At 41.8% G+C, this 23,320-nt stretch overlaps 1 protein-coding gene across 3 annotated transcripts in view; it reads left to right on the forward strand.

Annotated features, from left to right (window-relative positions):
* Nucleotides 1-1,778: 1,778 nt before the first annotated feature.
* Nucleotides 1,779-23,320, forward strand: part of opn3 (opsin 3) — a 59,336-nt gene continuing 37,794 nt past the window's right edge. For 2 of the 3 annotated variants that reach the window (XM_062057709.1, XM_062057711.1), the window contains exons 1-2: nucleotides 1,779-2,223; nucleotides 10,397-10,486. In XM_062057709.1, coding sequence (XP_061913693.1) covers nucleotides 1,914-2,223; nucleotides 10,397-10,486 — 400 coding nt within the window. In that variant the 5' untranslated portion in view covers nucleotides 1,779-1,913. The remainder of the gene's footprint in view (nucleotides 2,224-10,396; nucleotides 10,487-23,320) is intronic. The other variant, XM_062057710.1, reaches the window with a different exon arrangement.

Genomic DNA, 23,320 nt, shown 5'->3' on the forward strand with positions numbered 1-23,320 from the left:
GCGACTTGTCCAGGGTGTACCCCGCCTTCCGCCCGATTGTAGCTGAGATAGGCTCCAGCGACCCCCGCGACCCCGAAGGGAATAAGCGGTAGAAAATGGATGGATGGATGGATGGAGCGGATCACCACTCCAAGATGGCGGCGCCGCGTCTCGTCTGTGCCAATAGGCAGTAGCGCTCAATGCTGCGTACCCTTATAAGATGTCTACGTTATAACGTTAGCAGTGAGTTTACAGCCTCACTGATTTAACTACACAGCAAATAAAAGTCATGTTACTTAGCCAATAAACGTTATCTTACATTCAAAACTTACCCTTCTTTGTGCAACTTCAAATGTCGAACGAAGTTGGAAGTTGTTGCGTCTCCGTCTGTAATATTCGAACTGCGTGATTTGCATACGGCAATTCGTTTTTTGTTGACCAAGTCGTAGTTTTTATACCCGAACGAAACCAACTTTGGCATAATTGTTTCTCACTGCCGCATTGTTTGACAACTCATGTTCGGTGGTTGTCCTGCAATTTGATTGGATGAGAGCTGTGTGATGAAAACAGCGTAGATCTAATTTGATTGGCTGTTGTACTGACAGCACACCAGCTGACAAGCAGCACACACGCTTATAGACACAGACGTAGAAAATGAAAGATACGGAGCGCTCCCAAATAACTTTTTAAGCTTTGGGTTTTGGGGAAAGTAGCAAGTCATGTCAAGTCAAAAGGCTCAAGTCCAAGTGAAGTCACAAGTCATTGATGTTAAAGTCTGAGTCGAGTTGCAAGTCTCTTTACATTTTGTCAAGTCGAGTCTAAAGTCATCAAATTCATGACTCGAGTCTGACTCGAGTCCAAGTCATGTCACTCGAGTCCACACCTCTGGTTGTCACTGTCACTCAAAGTTGCATTGCAAAATTACATAGAATAAATATGTTTATTTTGTTTAGAATTCGGCATATATTTGCTGCGCGCAGCAGACGCTTGAGCAGTGCGCAATTGCGCAGGCACGCACCTTAGAGGGAATGTTGCTTTGCAGTCCATGTCTTGTTGGAAACACGCCATTCTTCATCAACTTTTCTCTTTTTAGCGTCTCGGGTGTAAACCGTGCATCACTTGTCGCTGCATGTGCACCTTCACTCGCAGGTTACACACGGACACACGTCCATAAATAATACTTTTCAAAATAAAAGCAGCACAGTTGTATTGTGCGCAAGACATAGATGTTTTTTCAACTTTATTTTGTAATAAATGATTGCAGCTGTTCACATTCACTCACAATCACGCACACGTCCACACGGAAGTAATACAAATAACGATTTTCAAAACAAAAGCAGCACCGTTGTATTGCACACTCGACATAGATACTATTTAAAATGTATTTTGTAATTTATAATTGGCCTCACGCGGGCCGGACAGGGATGCACAAAGGGCCGCAGAATGCCCAGGTCTGGTATATATAGTCTTGTACTTTATTTTATTTAACATTTGTTGATTGCTCAACCTCCTCAATATTTGTAATATTGTAAAGTATTGGAAGTGCCTTAATGTGTGTGTATATTTTGTGTGCGTGTTAGATTGTTCAATAAAACAAAAACAATAACGTTAAAAAGCTATATGAGCTGTAGTATGGGACCGGTGATTGAGTTTTAGTTTTCAAAATAAAAGTATAGGATATATTAAATCATATTTTCAGTAATTACAATCCATCATTTATAGAGTATTTGTGCGTAAACAAAAACAAGTTGTAGTGAATATTAGGTGTGTGAAGTGTGTCACGTGACAGTGACCCACTTCCTGGGAGGCGTGTTGTCTCGTGTGTCTGTTTGACGGTGCTGATCTGCAAGGCGCGCGGGTCTCGAACACGAACCAGCGCACGACCACCATGCCCAACGCCAGGCTTCTTGTACATATATATTTACATCCCCGCGATGAATTCTGACAACGACACGAGAAGCGCCGAAAATGACATCTTTTCGACTGGCACCTACAAACTTCTCGCCTTCGCCATCGGAACCATCGGAGTGTTTGGCGTGTGCAACAACGTTGTTGTCATCTTACTTTACTGCAGATTCAAGAGGCTCAGGACGCCGACCAATTTGCTGCTGGTCAATATAAGTTTGAGCGACGTGCTGGTTTCGGTCATCGGAATAAACTTTACATTTGTTTCGTGCGTCAAAGGCGAGTGGATCTGGAGCCACACAACGTGCGTTTGGGATGGCTTCACTAACAGCTTATTCGGTAAGATAAACATCTTCATCTAGTCATTATTTTTCTTTACACATATTGTATTTGTTTCCAATGTGATTGCTTCAATGAAATGGTCTCGGTCTATGAGTTAAATTATTATAATGAATGATCACATTTCTCTGTGCACACATCATTGAATTTGTCAATGGGCACCCAGGTGGAGGCACACTTCATAACTAGGGATGTCCGATAATGGCTTTTTGCCGATATCCAAAATTCCGATATTGTCCAACTCTTTAATTACCGATACCGATACCAACCGATATATGCAGTCGTGGAATTAACACATTCTTATGCCTAATTTGGACAACCAGGTATGGTGAAGAAGATAAGGTACTTTAAAAAAAATAAAAAAATAAGATAAATAAATTAAAAACATTTTCTTGAATAAAAAATAAAGTAAAACAATATAAAAACAGTTACATAGAAACTAGTAATTAATGAAAATTAGTAAAATTAACTGTTAAAGGTTAGTACTATTAGTGGACCAGCAGCACGCACAATCATGTGTGCTTGCGGACTGTATCCCTTGCAGACTGTATTGATCTATATTGATATATAATGTAGGAACCAGAATATTAATAACAGAAAGAAACAACCCTTTTGTGTGAATGAGTGTAAATCGGGGAGGGAGGTTTTTTGGGTTGGTGCACTGATTGTAAGTGTATCTTGTGTTTTTTATGTTGATTTAATAAAAAAACCAGATACCGATAATAAAAAAAATGATACCGATCATTTCCGATATTACATTTTAACGCATTTATCGGCCTTCATAACTGTAGACCTTCAAGGTTTTATTGTGGTTTATTTGTTTATATTTGCACAAAACACTTTCTTCATGCATGCTTTTCACACATTCATGGAGCCTCCAGGGTGGCAGTGACATTTAAATGAATACTCAGGGGTCTTTCATATGTCAGATATCCACCTCTACAGGAATGTGGCCATGCACTCAATAGGTCAAAATTTTATTTATCAGCAGGGCCGTAGCACAAAATTCTGGGACCCGTTAAACAAGAATCCTGGACGGCCCCCCCATCCCACCCTAAGGCCATGTCTACACTAAGCCGGATAACCCCTTAAACAAATGGTTATTTAGCCTAAGCCCCGTTTCAGCCAAACTAAACTATCGTTTAAGGTTCGCCTCCTCGGATACATTTTTACACGGGTAAGTGTGCCATGTATTTCTTGAAAATCTCCAGCTCTTAGTTTTGTATGTACTCTTTGATCGTTTACAAAGTGAGTTCGGAGAGGAAGTGAAGTCAGAAAGACCGCGCCCCACACAGGAAGTGACGTCAGAAAGAACGTTGCCACAGCCAGCTTCATAACAACCGGAGCTAACCACTGGAAAGATGGAGGCTATTCATCCAGACATGCCCGTGTTTCTCCTTCTTCTACATGTACAGACGCTTGTGGAAATCACACATGAATACCTTAAGAGAAGAAAACGCGCGATTGCAGCTATTTCAGATACAACACTTCTCAGACGGCAATAGAACTTTCGAATGTCGAGGTCAGCTGTGACTCTACTTACCGAAAAACTTTGTCCATTTGTCGAAGGAGAGACAACGAGAATGCGGGCTCCCGTGGATGTGATAAAAAAGGTAGTGTGTGCTTTGTATTACCTGGCCGACGAGGGAAGACTACTGAAAACATCAAATGCATTTGGACTGGCAAAGCAGACTGTATCAGTTATTGTCCCCCATGTATGTCGCGGACTCAACGTCTAGGTCCAGAGTATATAAAGTCACCAAAAACTAATGGCCAATGAAGATGAAGGCAAAAGAGTGAAAATGTTTTTTTTATCACATTGTTTACGTGTCTAATTAAGATTTCATTAATTTATGATGGCTCGGGTGTTTCACTACAATAGGGCCCACAGCACACTGGATTCCACTTAATTGAAATACCACAACACTGGATATTGTTCAGATAAGTTACATTTGATTTAAGAACTTGCACACAAAACACTGGATGTGACTGTGTCGTGCGCATTTTCTGCACATACGTACTAGGTCGCGTTGCGCCGGCGGACGGAGGGGGCGAGGGGGTCTTAAATGACCATTGTGTGTGTGTGGACAAGGATAAGGTTAGGTGGGATTTACCCTGGATAACGGGGCCTAAAACCAATGCCAGTGCCCCATACACACACACTTTGTATGTTTACATGCAATACAAAGCTAATGATTGAATGCATTTGGTTGAAACCAGCTTTTAAAACAAATTTTTCAGTTCAGTTTAGTTTCAGTTTATTTCGAACATGCATACAATACAATGTAATTCATTACACATTTCCAGTTGTTTCATTGCAGCATGTCCAAAAAGGAGTAAGAAGAGGCAGAGTTTATTTAATCCTACCCCTTTTCATACCATAGCAATTTTATCCAATTTCCTTATTTTCTGTAACAGAACAGTGAACAAATAAATAATAAATAAACAATATACCATAGTAAGCAAACAAGTATTAAATACATAAGTAATCTTTGTCTCAATTTAAAAAAAAAGAAAAAAAAAAGAGTTCAAGATGTTCATCATAATTATTGTTCTGTATACTTTGTGAACACTTGTAGTTTGAACAGTCTCTTAAACTGAATCATATTGGTGCTTTGTTTGGTTAATCCATTCCATAACTTAATTCCAAATACGGATATGCTAAAGGTTTTAAGTATTGTACGAGCAAAAAAATGTTTTAATTTAGATTTTCCTCTAAGGTTATATTTCTCCTCTTTTGTTGAGAAGAATTGTTGTATATTCTTGGGTAGCAGGTTATAGTTTGCTCTGTACATCATTTTAGCTGTTTGCAAATGCACCAAATCGTTGAATTTCAATAATTGTGATTTAATAAATAAAGGGTTTGTATGTTCTCTATATCCAACATTATGTATTGTTCTAATTGATCTTTTTTGTAACACCGTTAGTGAATGAAGCGCACATTTGTAGTTGTTTCCCCATATTTCTACACAATAACTCAGATATGGTAACACTAGTGAGCAGTAAAGCATATGAAGTGATTTTTGGTCCAGAACATGTTTTGCTTTATTCATTATTTACGTGTTTTTTGCTACTTTATGTTGTATATTTTATTTTATTATCTGATTATTATTATTACACCCAAAAAGGTGTTTTCTATTACCCTTTCAATATCTACTCCGTCTATTTGTATTTGTATTTGACTCACTCTTCTACTGTTACCAAATAGCATTATTTTAGTTTTACTGAGGTTCAAAGATTGTCTGTTTTTGTCAAACCATCTTTTCAATTTGTACATTTCTTCTGTTATTTGTATTAGCTTCTTTGTGTTCTATTTTAAAACCTTAACTAGGATTTTGACTTTTTGAAGATGGAATTAACATACAGTATTTAGAATATATCTAGATCAGTGGTTGTCGAACTTTTTTCACTAAGTACTGCCTCAAAAAAAAACTTTGCTCTCCATGTACCACCATAATGAACACCATTAAAATACAGTAGCGTAGTAGGCCTAAGAAATCATTAAAAAGAAGGCAGATGTTTTATTTTACAAGTATGTTTAATATGTTTGGCCACTGTACCATTATACACAGTTCGAACAGTAACATTGTGTTTAAATATTTAATTTAGTGATTATTTGGTGTACCACTAGATGGAGCCCTTTAAATTACAGCTGGCCAGGTCTGGCTCACCACATCCTTTTACATGGCCCGCGAAGGCCTGGAAATAATACCTCCATTTTGACAGACAAAAAAATATGTACTGCATGCATCTTTTAAACTGTAATATTACCTAATAATGCAACAAATATTACATTTAATAAAAACAAAATCTGCTTGACTTATAAATGCAAAGCAAGTTATCAGTTAAATTGTACACTCTGAAAATGACAATAGATTTTACGGTAAAAAAAAAAGAAAGGTAAAAAAATCTACAACAAAGAAATGCATACAATAGGCAATTGTGTAATGATATCATGAGGCCAGTCATTATACATTTATATTTATTTATTATTCACTGTTACAAGTGACCCTCTGAGGGCAGCCATCACTGTGATCTGACGCTCAGTGAAAACGAGTTTGACACCGCTGCTGTAAATAATTTGGTTTTGTTTTGAAATAAGGAATTTTTTTACCACAAAAGTCAATAAATAAATACGAAGAGACCAGAATAGGAATTTTGAAAATATGTCATTACCTGTCTTTATTCTCTTTAAATGTGATTATAAATATGTCACATTTCACTTTAATTCAGAGCATAAAGAAGAGATTAGCGGACACACATAGGATTGTCATCAGTGGATAATACAAATCATATTAATGCATCATTGTTATGATTATTGTATTCGTGCATCCACTGGGAGTTAAAGGGGCCCTATAATGCCAAATCAACTTTTCTTACCTATTAGTACCTATTTTTGTGTAATTCTGATCTGCATAAGTCCCGACAATTTGAAATCTAACCATGGAGGCATGATATTGATATATGTATTAAACAAACTTGCCTTCATCCATACTTCCTACATCAAGCCATTTGGAACTTGCCCCATTTGTGACGTTGTTCCCAAGTGTGACGTCAGTGGATATCTCCATGTATGGTATAGATTTACCTGAAGAGCTTTGTGCGAGTCCGCCATTGTAGTCCTACATACTCAGTAAGCTACTTCTTTGTCTCTATCCTCTTGTTGTGGGGCAGACTGGCTCGTACATGCACATGCATCCTGTTGCCATTTCTAACACAAAGTAGCATATAGTTCCAACTTATATCTGTTAGTTGACTCCATATGGAAGCGCTAAAAACTTCAACAAGGGAAACTTCCGGTTAGCGACAAGATGGAGTAGTCGCACTTTTTTCACGCTCCCGCAAATTTCATTCCTACCATTCTGTATAGCTCGACTGAATGCAGTAACTGCTACTAACGTTTTAATAGTACTAATACCTGTTCGCGCTAAATGAGAAAATGTCTAACAGAGCCAAAAAGGAAGCGCAAAGGAAGGAGGATTTGGCGGCAAGTACCATCATGGCTACGCTAACTACAATGCTAGCGGACCACAAAACTTCTCTCTCGTCGGAGTTTAACTCCGCCTTTTCCAAACTCAACAACACGCTGGACTGTATTCAGACCACACTTCTGGAAAACCAGAAGCGCCTCTCCTCACTAGAACTGTTTGCCGACACGACCAGCCAGGATATGCTGGCTATGAACACCAAGCTAACATTCGTAACCGAGGAGAACGCGAGGCTAAAAGCTAAGCTAATAGAGTTGGAGAGCAGAAGTTGTCGGAACAACATAAGAATTGTCGGCGTACCCGAAAACATCGAAGGTCCAAACCCAACAACGTTCTTCTCTCAACTGCTGGTCGAAGTCTTGGGTGACCACACGCTGTCGTCGACCCCGGAGCTGGACCGTGCCCACCGCTCGCTAACAGCAAAGCCAGGCCCCGGTGAGAGACCGCATGCTATCGTGATATGCTTCCACCGATTCCAGACGAGGGAGCTGGTGGTGCGGGAAGCTTGGAAACTCAGGGGCAAACTAAAGTACAAGGACTCACCGATACACATCTTCGAAGACTACTGCCCTGAAATACTGGAACAGCGGGCCGTGTACCTGGACGTCATGAGGGATCTCTACAATCTGGGCCTCAAACCAGCAGTCCACTATCCGGCTAAGCTAATGGTTTCAACCGAGGATGGGAAGAGACGACGACTCGCATCTCTCAAAGACGCCCAAGATTTTGTCAAATCCCACAATCAACGCAGCCAAGAACATGCAAAGGAGTAACCTCAGTTGGTATGACTTTATTGAAACTTTATTTGATACGATGTGACTACCCCACAGTGCATGGCAGGACGGCGCTAGCTTGGCTAACTGCAGCCATGTCTGGAGGCCACACTGCCGGCACCAACCTTAACAATCAACGCCTGCTTTATCACGGTTAACCATCCTAACATATCGCCAACTCCAGGCCTGACCGTGAATATTACATCTGTGTGGTCACTCATTGGATCCACTTTCATTCACTCTTTGTTTAACCTTTCAGCTAATATATTATACTGACATTCTAGAGCTAACCTGGTTAATATACAATTATCAGTATTGTTTAAACAACCCGCAATATTGGTAATTCTGTTTTATTTTACTACAACGACACGCAAATTATTTTGTCTCCCCTTTACATTTATTTAACATGTTCTAATAGATATATATTCTTATACCGTGGTTTACTTTTTCTGTTGTTATTTGACCTAACTGCTGACCTACTTATCTCTTGGTTGGTTACTGTTATTCCATACCCACACATCCATGATGGTATACACGTTCATGCATGGGTGTGTGTGTATGTATGTATACATATATATATATATATATATATATATATATGTGTGTGTATATATGTATATGTACATGGCACCACTTGTACTTTATGTTACTATATGCTTTTTGAGTTGTTTATACTTTATAATCTATTTTTCTCGCTTTCTGAAGTTATCTTAGTACTGGGTACTATGTTTCCTGAGGGAATATATTGCAGTTTTGATGCACTTTAAAATGTTCTGACTCAGTTGGAGCCAATCTGTTGCTCTCGGGAGGTGGAAAAAAACGGAAGCCGAATTTGGATACGTCCACGCAGGCGCAAGGACAGCGCACTGCTGTGAAAAGGACACTTAAAGGCCTACTGAAATGATTTTTTTTTATTTAAACGGGAATAGCAGATCCATTCTATGTGTCATACTTGATCATTTCGCGATATTGCCATATTTTTGCTGAAAGGATTTAGTAGAGAAAATCGACGATAAAGTTTGCAACTTTTGCTCGCTGATAAAAAAAAGCCTTGCCTGTACCGGAAGTAGCGTGACGTCACAGGAGCTAGGATTCCTCACAATTCCCCGTTGTTTACAATGGAGCGAGAGAGATTCGGACCGAGAAAGTGATGATTACCCCATTAATTTCAGCGAGGATGAAAGATTCGTTGATGAGGAACGTTACAGTGAATGACTTGAGAGGCAGCGATGGACGTATCTTTTTTCGCTCTGACCGTAACTTAGGTACAAGCTGGCTCATTGGATTCCACGTTCTCCTTTTTCTATTGTAGATCACAGATTTGTATTTTAAACCACCTCGGATACTATATCCTCTTGAAAATGAGAGTCGAGAACGCGAAATGGACATTCAGTGCCTTTTATCTCCACGACAATACATCGGCGAAATGCTTTAGCTACGAGCTAACGTGATAGCATCTTGCTTTAACTGCATATAGAAACAAAAGAAATAAACCCGTGACTGGAAGTATAGATAGAAAATCAACAATACTATTAAACCGTGGACATGTAAATACACGGTTAATGCTTTCCAGGCTGGCGAAGGTTAACAATGCTGTGCTAACGACGCCATTGAAGCTAACTTAGCAATCGGACTGCACAGAGCTATGCTAAATACATTAGCTCTCCACCTACGCCAGCCAGCCCTCATTTGCTCATCAACACCCGTGCTCACCTGCGTTCCAGCGATCGGCAGAAGGACGAAGGACTTCACCCGATGCGTTTGGCGGCCCGGAGACGTAGGAAGTCAAGGTGAAGTCGGCGGCTAGCGCGGCTAGCGCTCCAACAAAGTCCTCCTGGTTGTGTTGCTGTAGTCCGCTGCTAATACACTGATCCCACCTACAACTGTCTTCTTTGCAGCCTTCATTGTTCATTAAAAAAATTGCAAAAGATGTCCAGAATACTGTGGAATTATGAAATGAAAACAGAGCTTTTTGTATAGGATTCTACGGGGTACCATAACTTCCGTTACTCGGACTTCATCACGCGCATACGTCATCATACCGCGATGTTTCAGCCGGATATTTCCCGGGAATTTTAAAATGTCACTTTATAAGTTAACCCGGCCGTATTGGCATGTGTTGCAATGTTAAGATTTCATCATTGATATATAAACTATCAGACTGCGTGGTCGGTAGTAGTGGCTTTCAGTAGGCCTTTAAGGTTCAGTTTCGACAATGGGGTTCTCAGGTCCTGGGACGATGGCCCTGTAGGTGGTTCCCAGGTTTAACCCACCTGGCATTGTTGTATGTTGTTGTGTCTGCGAGTATGTGTGTGAGTCTGTTGTGTTTTCTATATGTATGTGTTTTTATTGGTTTGTTTATCTCTTCATTCCTTCCTCTCACGCTTCTGTTTCATCCCCTCCTCTTACCAGTACTCTCTGCATTTCCCAGTTATCATGCATCAGCCCCCCTCCTGACCTGCTTGTATACATCAGCCCGTTCTGCTCTCCTAGTTGGACATGGTGAGGTATGACAAGCACCAGTAATACACTTAGATTTGTTTCATGGAACGTGAGGGGAGTGGGGAGCGCCACTAAAATAGGGAGGGTCTTGACCCATTTGCAACACCTCAAAGGAGATATATTTTTCATTCAGGAGACCCACCTTCGCAACAGAGAGATTTCACGACTTAAAAGAGGCTGGATCAGCCATATTTTCCATTCAAAAATCAACGAAAGGGCCAGGGGCACAGCTATCCTCATTCGTAAAAATATTTTGTTCGAACTCAATCAAATTGTAGCAGACCCGGCTGGTCGTTATATTATTGTGTCCGGAAAGCTGCAAGGCACCCCAGTCATACTCGCTAGCGTTTATGGACCCAACTGGGATGACAATTCTTATTTGACTAAATTGTTTACATCATTTCCGAACATTGGAAACCATTTTATCATTATGGGCGGGGACTTTAACCTGGTGCAGGATCCTGTACTGGATCGATCATCTAACAAACTGGCTCCCTTATCTAATTCAGCTAAAACGCTGGATACTTTTGCTAAACAGTTAGGTCTTACAGACCCGTGGAGACATGCCTCCCCTACAATTAAACAATTTACCTATTTCTCCCATGTACATCACACTTACACTCGGATAGACTTCTTTCTTCTCGACAATAGACTACTTTCCAAAACCAAAACATGTAATTACCATAGTATTGTAATCTCGGATCATGCCCCCACCTCAGTCGACATCAATATGGACACTCAACCTAGACCCCTTAAACAATGGCGATTCAATTCAGCCTTATTAGCAGAAGACCGTTATAGGAATTTCCTACAAGATCAAATCAAGTGTTTTTTCGAACTGAACGACTCACCAGAAATCGGAAGAGGTATACTATGGGAGGCATCTAAAGCCTATATTAGAGGTCAACTTATATCTTTTGTTTCAAATCTAAATAAGACAGAGACCATTCAAATCACTGGGCTGCTCCGCAAGATTAAGGATCTTGACGATAAATACGCTTCAAACCCAGACCCGACACTATATAAAGAACGCCTTCGCCTACAAACTGACTTTGACCTTATGTCTGTCAATAGAGCGAAATTACAACTGCTCAAATCCAGACAACGATTTTTTGAATCTGGGGAAAAAGCTGGCAGGCTCTTAGCCCACCGGGTCAGGGAGGAAGCATCTTCGAGACTAATCACGTCTATTCGCTCTAACACAGGAGAACTACATACTGGTCCAGCTAAGATTAATGAAACATTTGCTGCATTTTATACAACATTATATACCTCAGACTGCCCCCCTTCCTCAGATGAACTGTTTAGCGATAAAACATTCCCCCAAATAGAATGTGGGGCTGCGAGGGGCCTGGGCCAGCCCATTAATGTCATTGAGATTACAGAAGCCATCAAATCATTACAGAGCAATAAGTCACCCGGCCCGGATGGCTTTAGTGCAGAATATTACAAAGCTTTCTCCAGTGTTCTTGCTCCGGCTCTAAAAGACATGTATAATGAAGCTTTTCTGCAGCATCGCCTCCCAGAAACCTTATCGAGGGCCACCATTTCTCTCATCCTAAAAAAAGAGAAAGACCCCCTGCTTTGCAGAGGCTATAGACCAATTTTGCTCTTAATTGTAGATCTAAAAATTCTATCCAAGGTTCTCGCTCTCCGGCTCCAAAGGGTGATGCCTTCCATCATCTCGTTGGATCAAACAGGTTTTATGCTAGGCCGGCAATCCTCACACAACACTCGGCGCCTCCTAAATATTATCCATTCGCCAAACCCCTCGACCCCGGAGGTGGTAGTATCCCTCGATGCGGAGAAAGCCTTTGACAGGGTTGAATGGGAATATCTATTTGAAGTGATGGGTCGGTTTGGTTTTAATGAGGATTTCATTCTCTGGGTTAAACTTTTGTACTCGTCCCCAGTAGCTTCGGTACGTACAAATAATACACTATCCGCCCCAATTTTTCTTAAAAGAGGCACTAGACAAGGTTGCCCGTTGTCTCCATTACTGTTTGCTATTGCGATAGAACCCCTTGCTCTTTGGCTGCGCGCGGAGGCAGGCTTTAAAGGTATCACCCGGTCGGACACGGTGCACAAAGTCTCGCTTTATGCGGATGACCTGCTCTTGTACATCTCGGACCCTGCTAGCTCACTCCCGGTAATATTTGACATTCTGGAGCGGTTTGGCACATACTCGGGTTACAAACTTAACTACCAAAAAAGTGAGCTGTTTCCGATTAATTCCTTAGCTAAACAGTTACCACGATCTTTAACGGCATTCAAATGGGCACATGACGGGATTCCTTACTTGGGAATCCTTATTACTCCGGCTATGTCTGATATGCTCCGGGCAAAATTTTTGCCTCTAATTGAAAAGATGGAGAAGAACTTTGCCCGTTGGTCTGTTTTACCATTATCTCAAATACAAAATAGAGTATTCGGTTTACTTTCAAAATAAAATACTCCGTCTTCAAGGAGGACCGTGTTTTACACTTTGAAAGTTTTTAATAGTTGGTGATGGACCTGAAGTCAACTTGTCAAAGGTTTTCAGACTTAATTTCATCTTGTTGACACAAATGGATGAGGACATGCTAATTTTGGAGGCCCAAAACTAAAGAATAATGTACAAGCATATCTCGGGCAGCTAAATGGAATATGGGGGCCTGTGTCAAATGTCAGCTGATTTGAGACCAGAAAAGCAGAAGACTGATTGTGTGACACGTTCGCCAGGTGTGATGTTACTGTTGTAACTTTTGTTGCTTCCTGCAAAAAATAAAGCGGCAGGACCAAGTTTATTTGCTTCTGCTTTTCTGGAAGGACAGAATAAAGGTTTTGTTGCTTGCTTTATTACTACTGTATCTCCTTTTTCACGTGATCGTAAAAGTCTGCGCTATTCCGCTGCATGACAGAGCCGCAACAGAACGGGGGTGGGGATTTCCAGACGATGGTGCCCTCCCGCGGTGAAGCCGGTCTGTGGCCGTTCCGCATTCAGTGGAAATTAGGAGACATTTACTGAAACAAAAATAAATTTAAAACTGCATTAATATACATAAATTGAAAATGCTGTCACAGCCCGGGCGCATGCCAATGCGCACTGATCTGTGCGCTCTGTTGATTGCGCCTCCAAGAGCGCACCTGCACGCGTCACTCCAGCGGCAGCAAGCAGCTGCAAGCAATGAGCACTTAGCGCACCTGTGGTTGATGATCTCCCTGGGCTTCTTAAGCCAGTGCATACCTGCGTTCCAGGCCAGAATGTAATCTTCTGTTCACGTACATATCCTCCGTCGCCTTGGAAGTGAGCTGTGCACCTCACTTCCCTGGATTCTCCTCTGGACTCTGACTGCCTCCCTCGATCATCGACCCCTCGCTTTGGAAACGGACCTCAGGACGCCTCTCTCCAGCCTCACGGACCTCCCGCTTGGATCACGGATCTATGAGCCTGCCCTGCCCCTTTTGGACTTGCCTCTCGCTCAACACTCATGGTAACACTCAGCAAGTAATTCCCACATATAGTCACACACCGTACACTCTTGGATTTTTGTCACACTCCGTTCCCTTGTTGATTAATATTATTCCATCCATCTTCTTCCGCTTATCCGAGGTCGGGTCGCGGGGGCAGCAGCTTAAGCAGGGAAGCCCAGACTTCCCTCTCCCCAGCCACTTCGTCCAGCTCCTCCCGGGGGATCCCGAGGCGTTCCCAGGCCAGCCGGGAGACATAGTCTTCCCAACGTGTCCTGGGTCTTCCCCGTGGCCTCCTACCGGTCGGACGTGCCCAAAACACCTCCCTAGGGAGGCGTTCGGGTGGCATCCTGACCAGATGCCCGAAACACCTCATCTAGCTCCTCTCGATGTGGAGGAGCAGCGGTTTTACTTTGAGCTCCCCCCGGATAGCAGAGCTTCTCACCCTATCTCTAAGGGAGAGCCCCGCCACCCGGCGGAGGAAACTCATTTCGGCCGCTTGTACCCGTGATCTTGTCCTTTATATATATAGGTGAGGATGGGAACGTAGATCGACCGGTAAATTGAGAGCTTTGCCTTCCGGCTCAGCTCCTTCTTCACCACAACGGATCGATACAGCGTCCGCATTACTGAAGACGCCGCACCGATCCGCCTGTCGATCTCACGATCCACTCTTCCCTCACTCGTGAACAAGACTCCGAGGTACTTGAACTCCTCCACTTGGGGCAGGGTCTCCTCCGCAACCCGGAGATGGCACTCCACCCTTTTCCGGGCGAGAACCATGGATTCGGACTTGGAGGTGCTGATTCTCATCCCAGTCGCTTCACACTCAGTTGCGAACCGATCCAGCGAGAGCTGAAGATCCTGGCCAGATGAAGCCATCAGGACCACATCATCTGCAAAAAGCAGAGACCTAATCCTGCAACCACCAAACCAGATCCCCTCAACGCCTTGACTGCGCCTAGAAATTCTGTCCATAAAAGTTATGAACAGAATCGGTGACAAAGGGCAGCCTTGGCGGAGTCCAACCCTCACTGGAAACGTGTCCGACTTACTGCCGGCAATGCGGACCAAACTCTGGCACTGATCATACAGGGAGCGGACCGCCACAATCAGACAGTCCGATACCCCATACTCTCTGAGCACTCCCCAAAGGACTTCCCGAGGGACACGGTCGAATGCCTTCTCCAAGTCCACAAAACACATGTAGACTGGTTGGGCAAACTCCCATGCACCCTCAAGGACCCTGCCGAGAGTATAGAGCTGGTCCACAGTTCCACGACCAGGACGAAAACCACACTGTTCCTCCTGAATCCGAGGTTCAACTATCCGGCGTAGCCTCCTCTCCAGCACACCTGAATAGACCTTACCGGGAAGGCTGAGGAGTGTGAGCCCACGATAGTTAGAACACACCCTCCGGTTCCCCTTCTTAAAGAGAGGAACCACCACCCCGGTCTGCCAATCCAGAGGTACCGCCCCCGATGTCCACGCGATGCTGCAGAGTCTTGTCAACCAAGACAGCCCCACAGCATCCAGAGCCTTAAGGAACTCCGGGCGGATCTCATCCACCCCCGGGGCCTTGCCACAGAGGAGCTTTTTAACTACCTCAGCAACCTCAGCCCCAGAAATAGGAGAGCCCACCACAGATTCCCCAGGCACTGCTTCCTCATGGGAAGACGTGTTGGTGGGATTGAGGAGGTCTTCGAAGTATTCCCTCCACCGATCCACAACATCCGCAGTCAAGGTCAGCAGAACACCATCCTCACCGTACACGGTGTTGATAGTGCACTGCTTCCCCTTCCTGAGGCGGCGGATGGTGGTCCAGAATCGCTTCGAAGCCGTCCGGAAGTCGTTTTCCATGGCTTCCCCGAACTCCTCCCATGTCCGAGTTTTTGCCTCCGCGACCGCCGAAGCCGCACACCGCTTGGCCTGTCGGTACCTGTCCGCTGCCTCAGGAGTCCTATGAGCCAAAAGAACCCGATAGGACTCCTTCTTCAGCTTGACGGCATCCCTCACCGCCGGTGTCCACCAACCATTCGGACTCAATGTCCAGCACCTCCCTCGTGACATGTTCAAAGTTCATCCGGAGGTGGGAATTGAAACTCTCTCTGACAGGAGACTCTGCCAGACGTTCCCAGCAAACCCTCACAATGCGTTTGGGCCTGCCAGGTCTGTCCGGCATCCTCTCCCACCATCGCAGCCAACTCACCACCAGGTGGTGATCGGTAGAAAGCTCCGCCCCTCTCTTCACCCGAGTGTCCAAAACATGAGGCCGCAAATCCGACGACACAACTACAAAGTCGATCATGGAACTGCGGCCTAGGGTGTCCTGGTGCCAAGTGCACATATGGACACCCTTATGTTTGAACATGGTGTTCGTTATGGACAATCTGTGACGGGCACAAAAGTCCAATAACAAAACACCGCTCGGGTTCAGATCCGGGCAGCCATTCTTCTCAATCACGCCTCTCCAGGTTTCACTGTCGCTGCCAACATGAGCGTTGAAGTCCCCCAGTAGAACGAGGGAATCACCCGGGGGAGCACTCTCAAGTACTCCCTCGAGTGAATCCAAAAAGGGTGGGTACTCTGAGCTGCGGTTTGGCGCCTAAGCGCAAACCACAGTCAGGACCCGTTCCCCCACCCGAAGGCGGAGGGATGCTACCCTCTCGTCCACTGGGTTGAACTCCAACATGCAGGTTCTGAGCCGGGGGGAAACAAGAATTGCCACCCCAACCCGTCGCCTCTCACTGCTGGCAACGCCAGAGTAGAAGAGAGTCCAGCCCCTCTCGAGAGAACTGGTTCCAGAGCCCTTGCTGTGCGTCGAAGTGAGTCCGACTAAGTCTAGTCGGAACTTCTCCACCTCGCGCACTAGCTCAGGCTCTTTCCCCCCCAGCGAGGTGACGTTCCACGTCCCAAGAGCTAGCTTCTGTAGCCGAGGATCGGACCGGCAAGTGCCCTGCCTTCGGCTGCCGCCTAGCTCACATCGCACCCGACCTCTACGACCCCTGCTATGGGTGGTGAGCCCATTGGAGGGGGAACCCACGTTGTCTCTTCGGGCTGTGCCCGGCCGGGCCCCATGGGGACAGGCCCGGTCACCAGGCGCTCGCCATCGTGCCCCACCTCCGGGCCTGGCTCCAGAGGGGGGCCCCGGTGACCCGCGTCCGGGCGAGGGAAATCTGGGTCCATAGTTTTTATTTCTCATTGAGGTCTTCGAGCTGCTCTTTGTCTGATCCCTCACCTAGGAGCAGTTTGTCTTGGGAGACCCTACCAGGGGGCATAAAGCCCCCGGACAACATAGCTCCTAGGATCATTGGGACACGCAAACTCCTCTACCACGGTAAGGTGGCAGCTCAGAGAGGAGATAGCGATTAATATTATTATTGTTTGTTATTATATATATATATATATATATATATATATATATATATATATATATATATATATATATATATATATATATATATATATATATATATATATATATATATATTTATTTATTTATATATATATATAATAAATCATAGAGTTAAATACTACGCCCCCTTGTGTCTGTGCCGTCTACTCCCCTTGTACATAACAGATGCATTAATAATCTATTTTTAATCTAATCATATCTCCTGAATCATAATTAAATCTTGAGGTGCCCAGAGATTCCCACCTCTAGTGCTGGGTGTAAATGCTAAAAGGTGAGCTGTGATGAAGTTATGACGTCCATGTTGAGTAAAGTGTTTGAAGTTAGGTTTCAAACCTTTTCGTAATTTTAATAGGTGGTGTAATTATGTTCGTACACTTTCTTAATTTGATTAAAGCAACTTATTATTGAAATTTTACGACTAGAAAAAAATATACATTGAATTTCCCAGGGACCCCCTCAAATCACGGTTTGTGGGTTCTAAGGATGACTGCTTTCAAAAGTGAGCTACAAAAGCAAGATTGGGACAATGTGTACAATGAAAAAGAGGTTGATGAAGCATATGAACATTTCTTAAACAAGTTCATAATACTTTATGACAAACATTGTCCATGGATACAACTCAGTAACAAGCAGAGAAAGAATAAACAACCATGGATGAAAAAAGGATTAAAAAATGCTTGTAAGAAGAAGAATACACTATATAGAGAATTTATAGCACAAAGAACTATAGAGGCAGAAATTAAGTACAAAAAGTATAAAAACAAGTTAACAGATATACTACGATCATGTAGAAAAGAATATTACAGTGAATTATTGGACAGGAACAAAAATAATATGAGAGCAACATGGGGCATCCTCATTAGCATTATTAAAAATGGAACAAAGAGGGACTACCCTCAATACTTTTTAGACGGAAATAAAAAAAATGACAACATAAAGGAAGTAGTTGAAAGCTTCAATAATTATTTTGTAAATATTGGACCAAATTTGGAAGAAAGGATTCCAGACCCAGTTCCAATTGAGGAATATAATGATACCATAGAGCGAAATCCCAACTCCATGTTCCTCAGTAATGTGACACAGGAGGAAATAGTTACAATCGTGAAAAAATGTAAATCTAAGACTTCAACTGATTGTAATGGAATTGATATGGAAACGATAAAAAAGGTTATAGGAGAGATCTCAGGACCATTAATGTATATTAGTAATCTATCATTTCAAACAGGTACATTCCCAAACAAAATGAAAATAGCTAAAGTTGCACCAATTTATAAGACTGGAGATAAACATCAATTTACAAATTATAGACCTGTTTCTTTACTTCCACAATTTTTCTAAAATCATTGAAAAACTGTTTAATAACAGATTAGAGAGTTTCATAAATAAAAATAGAATACTTGAAGAGAACCAATATGGATACAGAGCTAATGTCTCAACTTCAATGGCTTTAATTGAAATAACAGAGGAAATTACCAATGCAATAGACAGTAAAAAATGTGCAGCAGCAGTTTTTATGGATCTAACTAAAGCATTTGACACAATTAATCACAATATTTTAATCAAAAAACTAGAACGATATGGCATCAGAGGGTTAGTCTTAAACTGGATAAGAAGTTATCTAACGAACAGGAAACAATACGTGAAGCTAGGCGAACACATGTCTACAACGCTAAATATATCCTGTGGTGTACCTCAGGGATCAATACTAGGACCTAAATTATTCAATCTCTATATAAATGACATTTGTAAAGTTACAAAAGATTTAAAGTTAGTATTATTTGCGGATGATACAACAGCGTTTTGTTCAGGAGAGAACACACAGGAGATAATACAAATAATAACAGAAGAAATTAACAAATTAAAGAGATGGTTTGACAAAAATAGATTATCGTTGAATCTCAGCAAAACTAAAATAATGCTATTTGGTAACAGTAGTAGAGAAAGTCAAACACAAATACAAATAGACGGAATAGAAATTGAAAGAGTAAATGAAACCACATTTCTAGGTATAATGATTGATGATAAATTGAACTGGAAATCTCACGTAAAAAATATACAACATAAAGTAGCAAGAAACACGTCAATAATGAATAAAGCAAAACATGTTCTAGACAAAAAATCACTTCATATTCTCTACTGCTCACATAGTGTTACCATATCTGAGCTACTGTGTAGAAATATGGGAAATAATTACAAAAGTACACTTCATTCATTAACGGTGTTACAAAAAAGATCAGTTAGAATAATACATAATGTTGGATATAGAGAACATACAAATCCTTTATTTATTGAATCAAAGATACTGAAATTCCACGACATAGTGAATTTGCAAACAGCTAAAATTATGCACAAAGCAAACTATACCTGCTACCCAAGAATATACAACAATTCTTCTCAACAAAAGAGGAGAAATATAATCTTAGAGAAAAATTTAATTTAAAACATTTGTACGCACGTACAACACTTAAGACCTTCAGTATATCAATATGTGGAATTAAATTATGGAATGGATTAAGCAAAGCAATCAAACAATGTACTAATATGATCCACATCAAGAAACTCTTCAAACTTAAAGTGTTTACAAAGTACAAAGAAGAAGAACCATGACAAACATTCTCAATTTATTTAATCTTACTTATCTCATCACATGAAATATGACTTATTTCACCAATTATTTTTATTAAATTCTTACTATTATGTATTTATTTATTTTTATTGTGATTACCTATGTAGTTATTGTGAATACATTGAGAACAGGAAGTGAATAAAAAAGTTTCAGCAACTGTTATGTAAAGAAAAGGGGTAGGATTAAATAAGGTCTGCTTCTTCCTACTCCTTTTCGAACATGTTGAAAAGATAAACTGGAAATTGTGATGTATCATGTTGTATGCTTGCATGTTCGAAATAAACTCATACTCTAACTCTAACTCTAACCTAACAACATCACTGCACTTGTTTTTTGGCTTTACAGTCTTGTTAGTAGGGGTGTAACGGTACTCAAAAATTTCGGTTCGGTACGTTCCTCAGTTTAGAGGTCATGGTTCGGTTAATTTTCGGTACAGTAAGAAAACAACAAAATATACATTTTTGGGTTATTTATTTACCAAATTTGTAAACAATGGCTTTATCCTTTTAACATTCGGGAACATTATAATAATTCTGCCCACGTTAATCAACATTAAACTGCCTCAAGTTGTTGCTCAGATTAAATAAAATGACAAAACTTTTCTTCTACATATAAAAAGTGCAACATTAAACAGTTTCAAGTCAACTCATCCTGCTTAATTTATTAAAGCATTTGGGAAGCCTGTAGTTGATTTATTATGTAAATGTTATATTGTTATCAACATGTGATAGCAGGGACCCTTTCATTCAAAACTAGGCTGCTGCATTACTAATGATTAATGTAACTATAGCTGAAAAAATGGTACCATAGCAATAGGAGAGACTATTCATCCCTGAACACCATGGAGTTCATGTACGCTTAATGATGCAGTTACATTATTATATAAACTATCAGAGACAGAAACTCTTCATTTAACATAATGTCCTTTTTTGCCGCTTCAACACAGCTCAATCAACACAGAAAAAGGTCAAGTGAAATAACAGACAGACAGGGCTTTGCTGTCCGTAACACACACACACACACACACACAACCACACACACCGCTAACGTTACGCTAAAAGCGAATTAGCCTTCACCTCAAGCCAGGACTGCGAGCGAGCTGAGCTGCCTTTCATATTTCTAGAAGGTCAACAGGCTCATAGTGATGTTACTAGTAGTTGACTGGGAGGTGTTTATTATCATTTGGGGAGAGTCCGCTGCCTGATGCTTACCTGCTAAACGCTAAGCACTGACTACATGCGCTCTGAATACGCACTGCTGATTGGCTGTTATCGCTCTGAATATGCACTGCTGATTGGCTGTTACCGCTCTGTTTGTAACCAATCAGATGGTTGTGTGGGTGGGACAATGCTGCATGGGTGCTGTGTAGAGTACTGACAGAAACAGAGGCAGAAGGAAGCGGAGGCGGCTACTTAATATGTTCGTGTGGAAACTCGTTCGGTACACCTCTGAACCGAACCAAAACCCCCGTAGCGAAACGATTCAATACAAATACACGTACCGTTACACCCCTACTTGTTAGTCTAATTTGTGTTGTGACACGGAGGAGTTATTGCTCAAGCAAGGCTGGCATAAACTGGCTGTCTAATTTACATTTTTCATCTAATGAGTAGTGTGTTTCATCAATGGAGTGACTTTGAAATGTCCTGTCCACTTGGCCCACACTCAGATGAGAGGACGAGGCCGCAGGCTTTTAATGCAGATATTGATAAGAGCAGCTCTACAGCTTTTGCATTCCAGATATTGTGTAATATGCAATGGGATGGGATTCTTGGCTCTTTGATTGTAGCCAAATCTTGAGGAGTCGTTCCTTGTAAGAGAGCCGTTCAAAAGACTGGCTCTTTATTATTGCTCTTTTTTTAAAGTTTTTGTTTTTGTTTGTTTTTTTTAATCAAAGAAATAATAACTGGTAGCAGTTATTAGATAAGCTGTGAATCAAAGTAATTTACACCAATATTACTTTATCTGTGGGAATTATTTTTATAAAGGCGTACCGCATGGTTTACAGAAGAAACTAAAGCCCAGAAATTATCATGTAGAAAGCTGGAACGCAAATGGCGTGCGACTAAACTTGAGGTTTTCCATTAAGCATGGAGTGATAGTTTAATAACTTATAAACGCATGCTTACCTCAGCTGAAGCTAAATATTACTCAAATCTCATCCACCTCAACAAAAATGATCCTAAATTTTTGTTTAGTACAGTAGCATCGCTAACCCAACAAGGGACTCCTCCCAGTAGCTCCACCCACTCAGCAGATGACTTTATGAATTTCTTTAATAAGAAAATTGAAGTCATTAGAAAAGAGATTAAAGACAATGCATCTCAGCTACAACTGGGTTCTATTAACACAGATACGACTGTATATACGACGGACACTGCCCTCCAAAATAGTGTCTCTCTCTTTGATGAAATAACATTGGAGGAATTGTTAAAATGTGTAAATGGGACAAAACAAACAACATGTTTACTTGACCCAATTCCTGGGAAACTTATCAAGGAGCTTTTTGTTTTATTAGGTCCATCAGTGTTAAATATTATAAACTTATCACTTTCCTCTGGCACTGTTCCACTAGCATACAAAAAAGCGGTTATTCATCCTCTACTCAAAAGATCTAACCTCAATCCTGACCTCATGGTAAACTACCGGCCGGTGTCCCACCTTCCGTTTATCTCGAAAATCCTCGAAAAAATTGTCGCACAGCAGCTAAATGAACACTTAGCGTCTAACAATCTCTGTGAATCTTTTCAATCCGGTTTCAGGGCAAATCACTCTACGGAGACAGCCCTCGCAAAAATGACTAATGATCTATTGCTAACGATGGATTCTGATGCGTCATCTATGTTGCTGCTTCTTGATCTTAGCGCCGCTTTCGATACTGTTGATCGTAATATTTTATTAGAGCGTATCAAAACGCGTATTGGGATGTCAGACTTAGCCTTGTCTTGGTTTAACTCTTATCTTACTGACAGGATGCAGTGCGTCTCCCATAACAAAGTGACCTCGGACTATGTTAAGGTAACGTGCGGAGTTCCCCAGGGTTCGGTTCTTGGCCCTGCACTCTTTAGTATTTACATGCTGCCGCTAGGTGACATCATACGCAAATACGGTGTTAGCTTTCACTGTTATGCTGATGACACCCAACTCTACATGCCCCTAAAGCTGACCAACACGCCGGATTGTAGTCAGCTGGAGGCGTGTCTTAATGAAATTAAACAATGGATGTCCGCTAACTTTTTGCAACTCAACGCTAAGAAAACAGAAATGCTGATTATCGGTCCTGCTCAACACCGACATCTATTTAATAATACCACCTTAACATTTTACAACCAAACAATTACAC

The sequence above is a fragment of the Entelurus aequoreus genome, linkage group LG09 (assembly GCF_033978785.1).
Source record: "Entelurus aequoreus isolate RoL-2023_Sb linkage group LG09, RoL_Eaeq_v1.1, whole genome shotgun sequence".
In the NCBI taxonomy this organism is placed as follows: Eukaryota; Metazoa; Chordata; class Actinopteri; order Syngnathiformes; family Syngnathidae; genus Entelurus; species Entelurus aequoreus.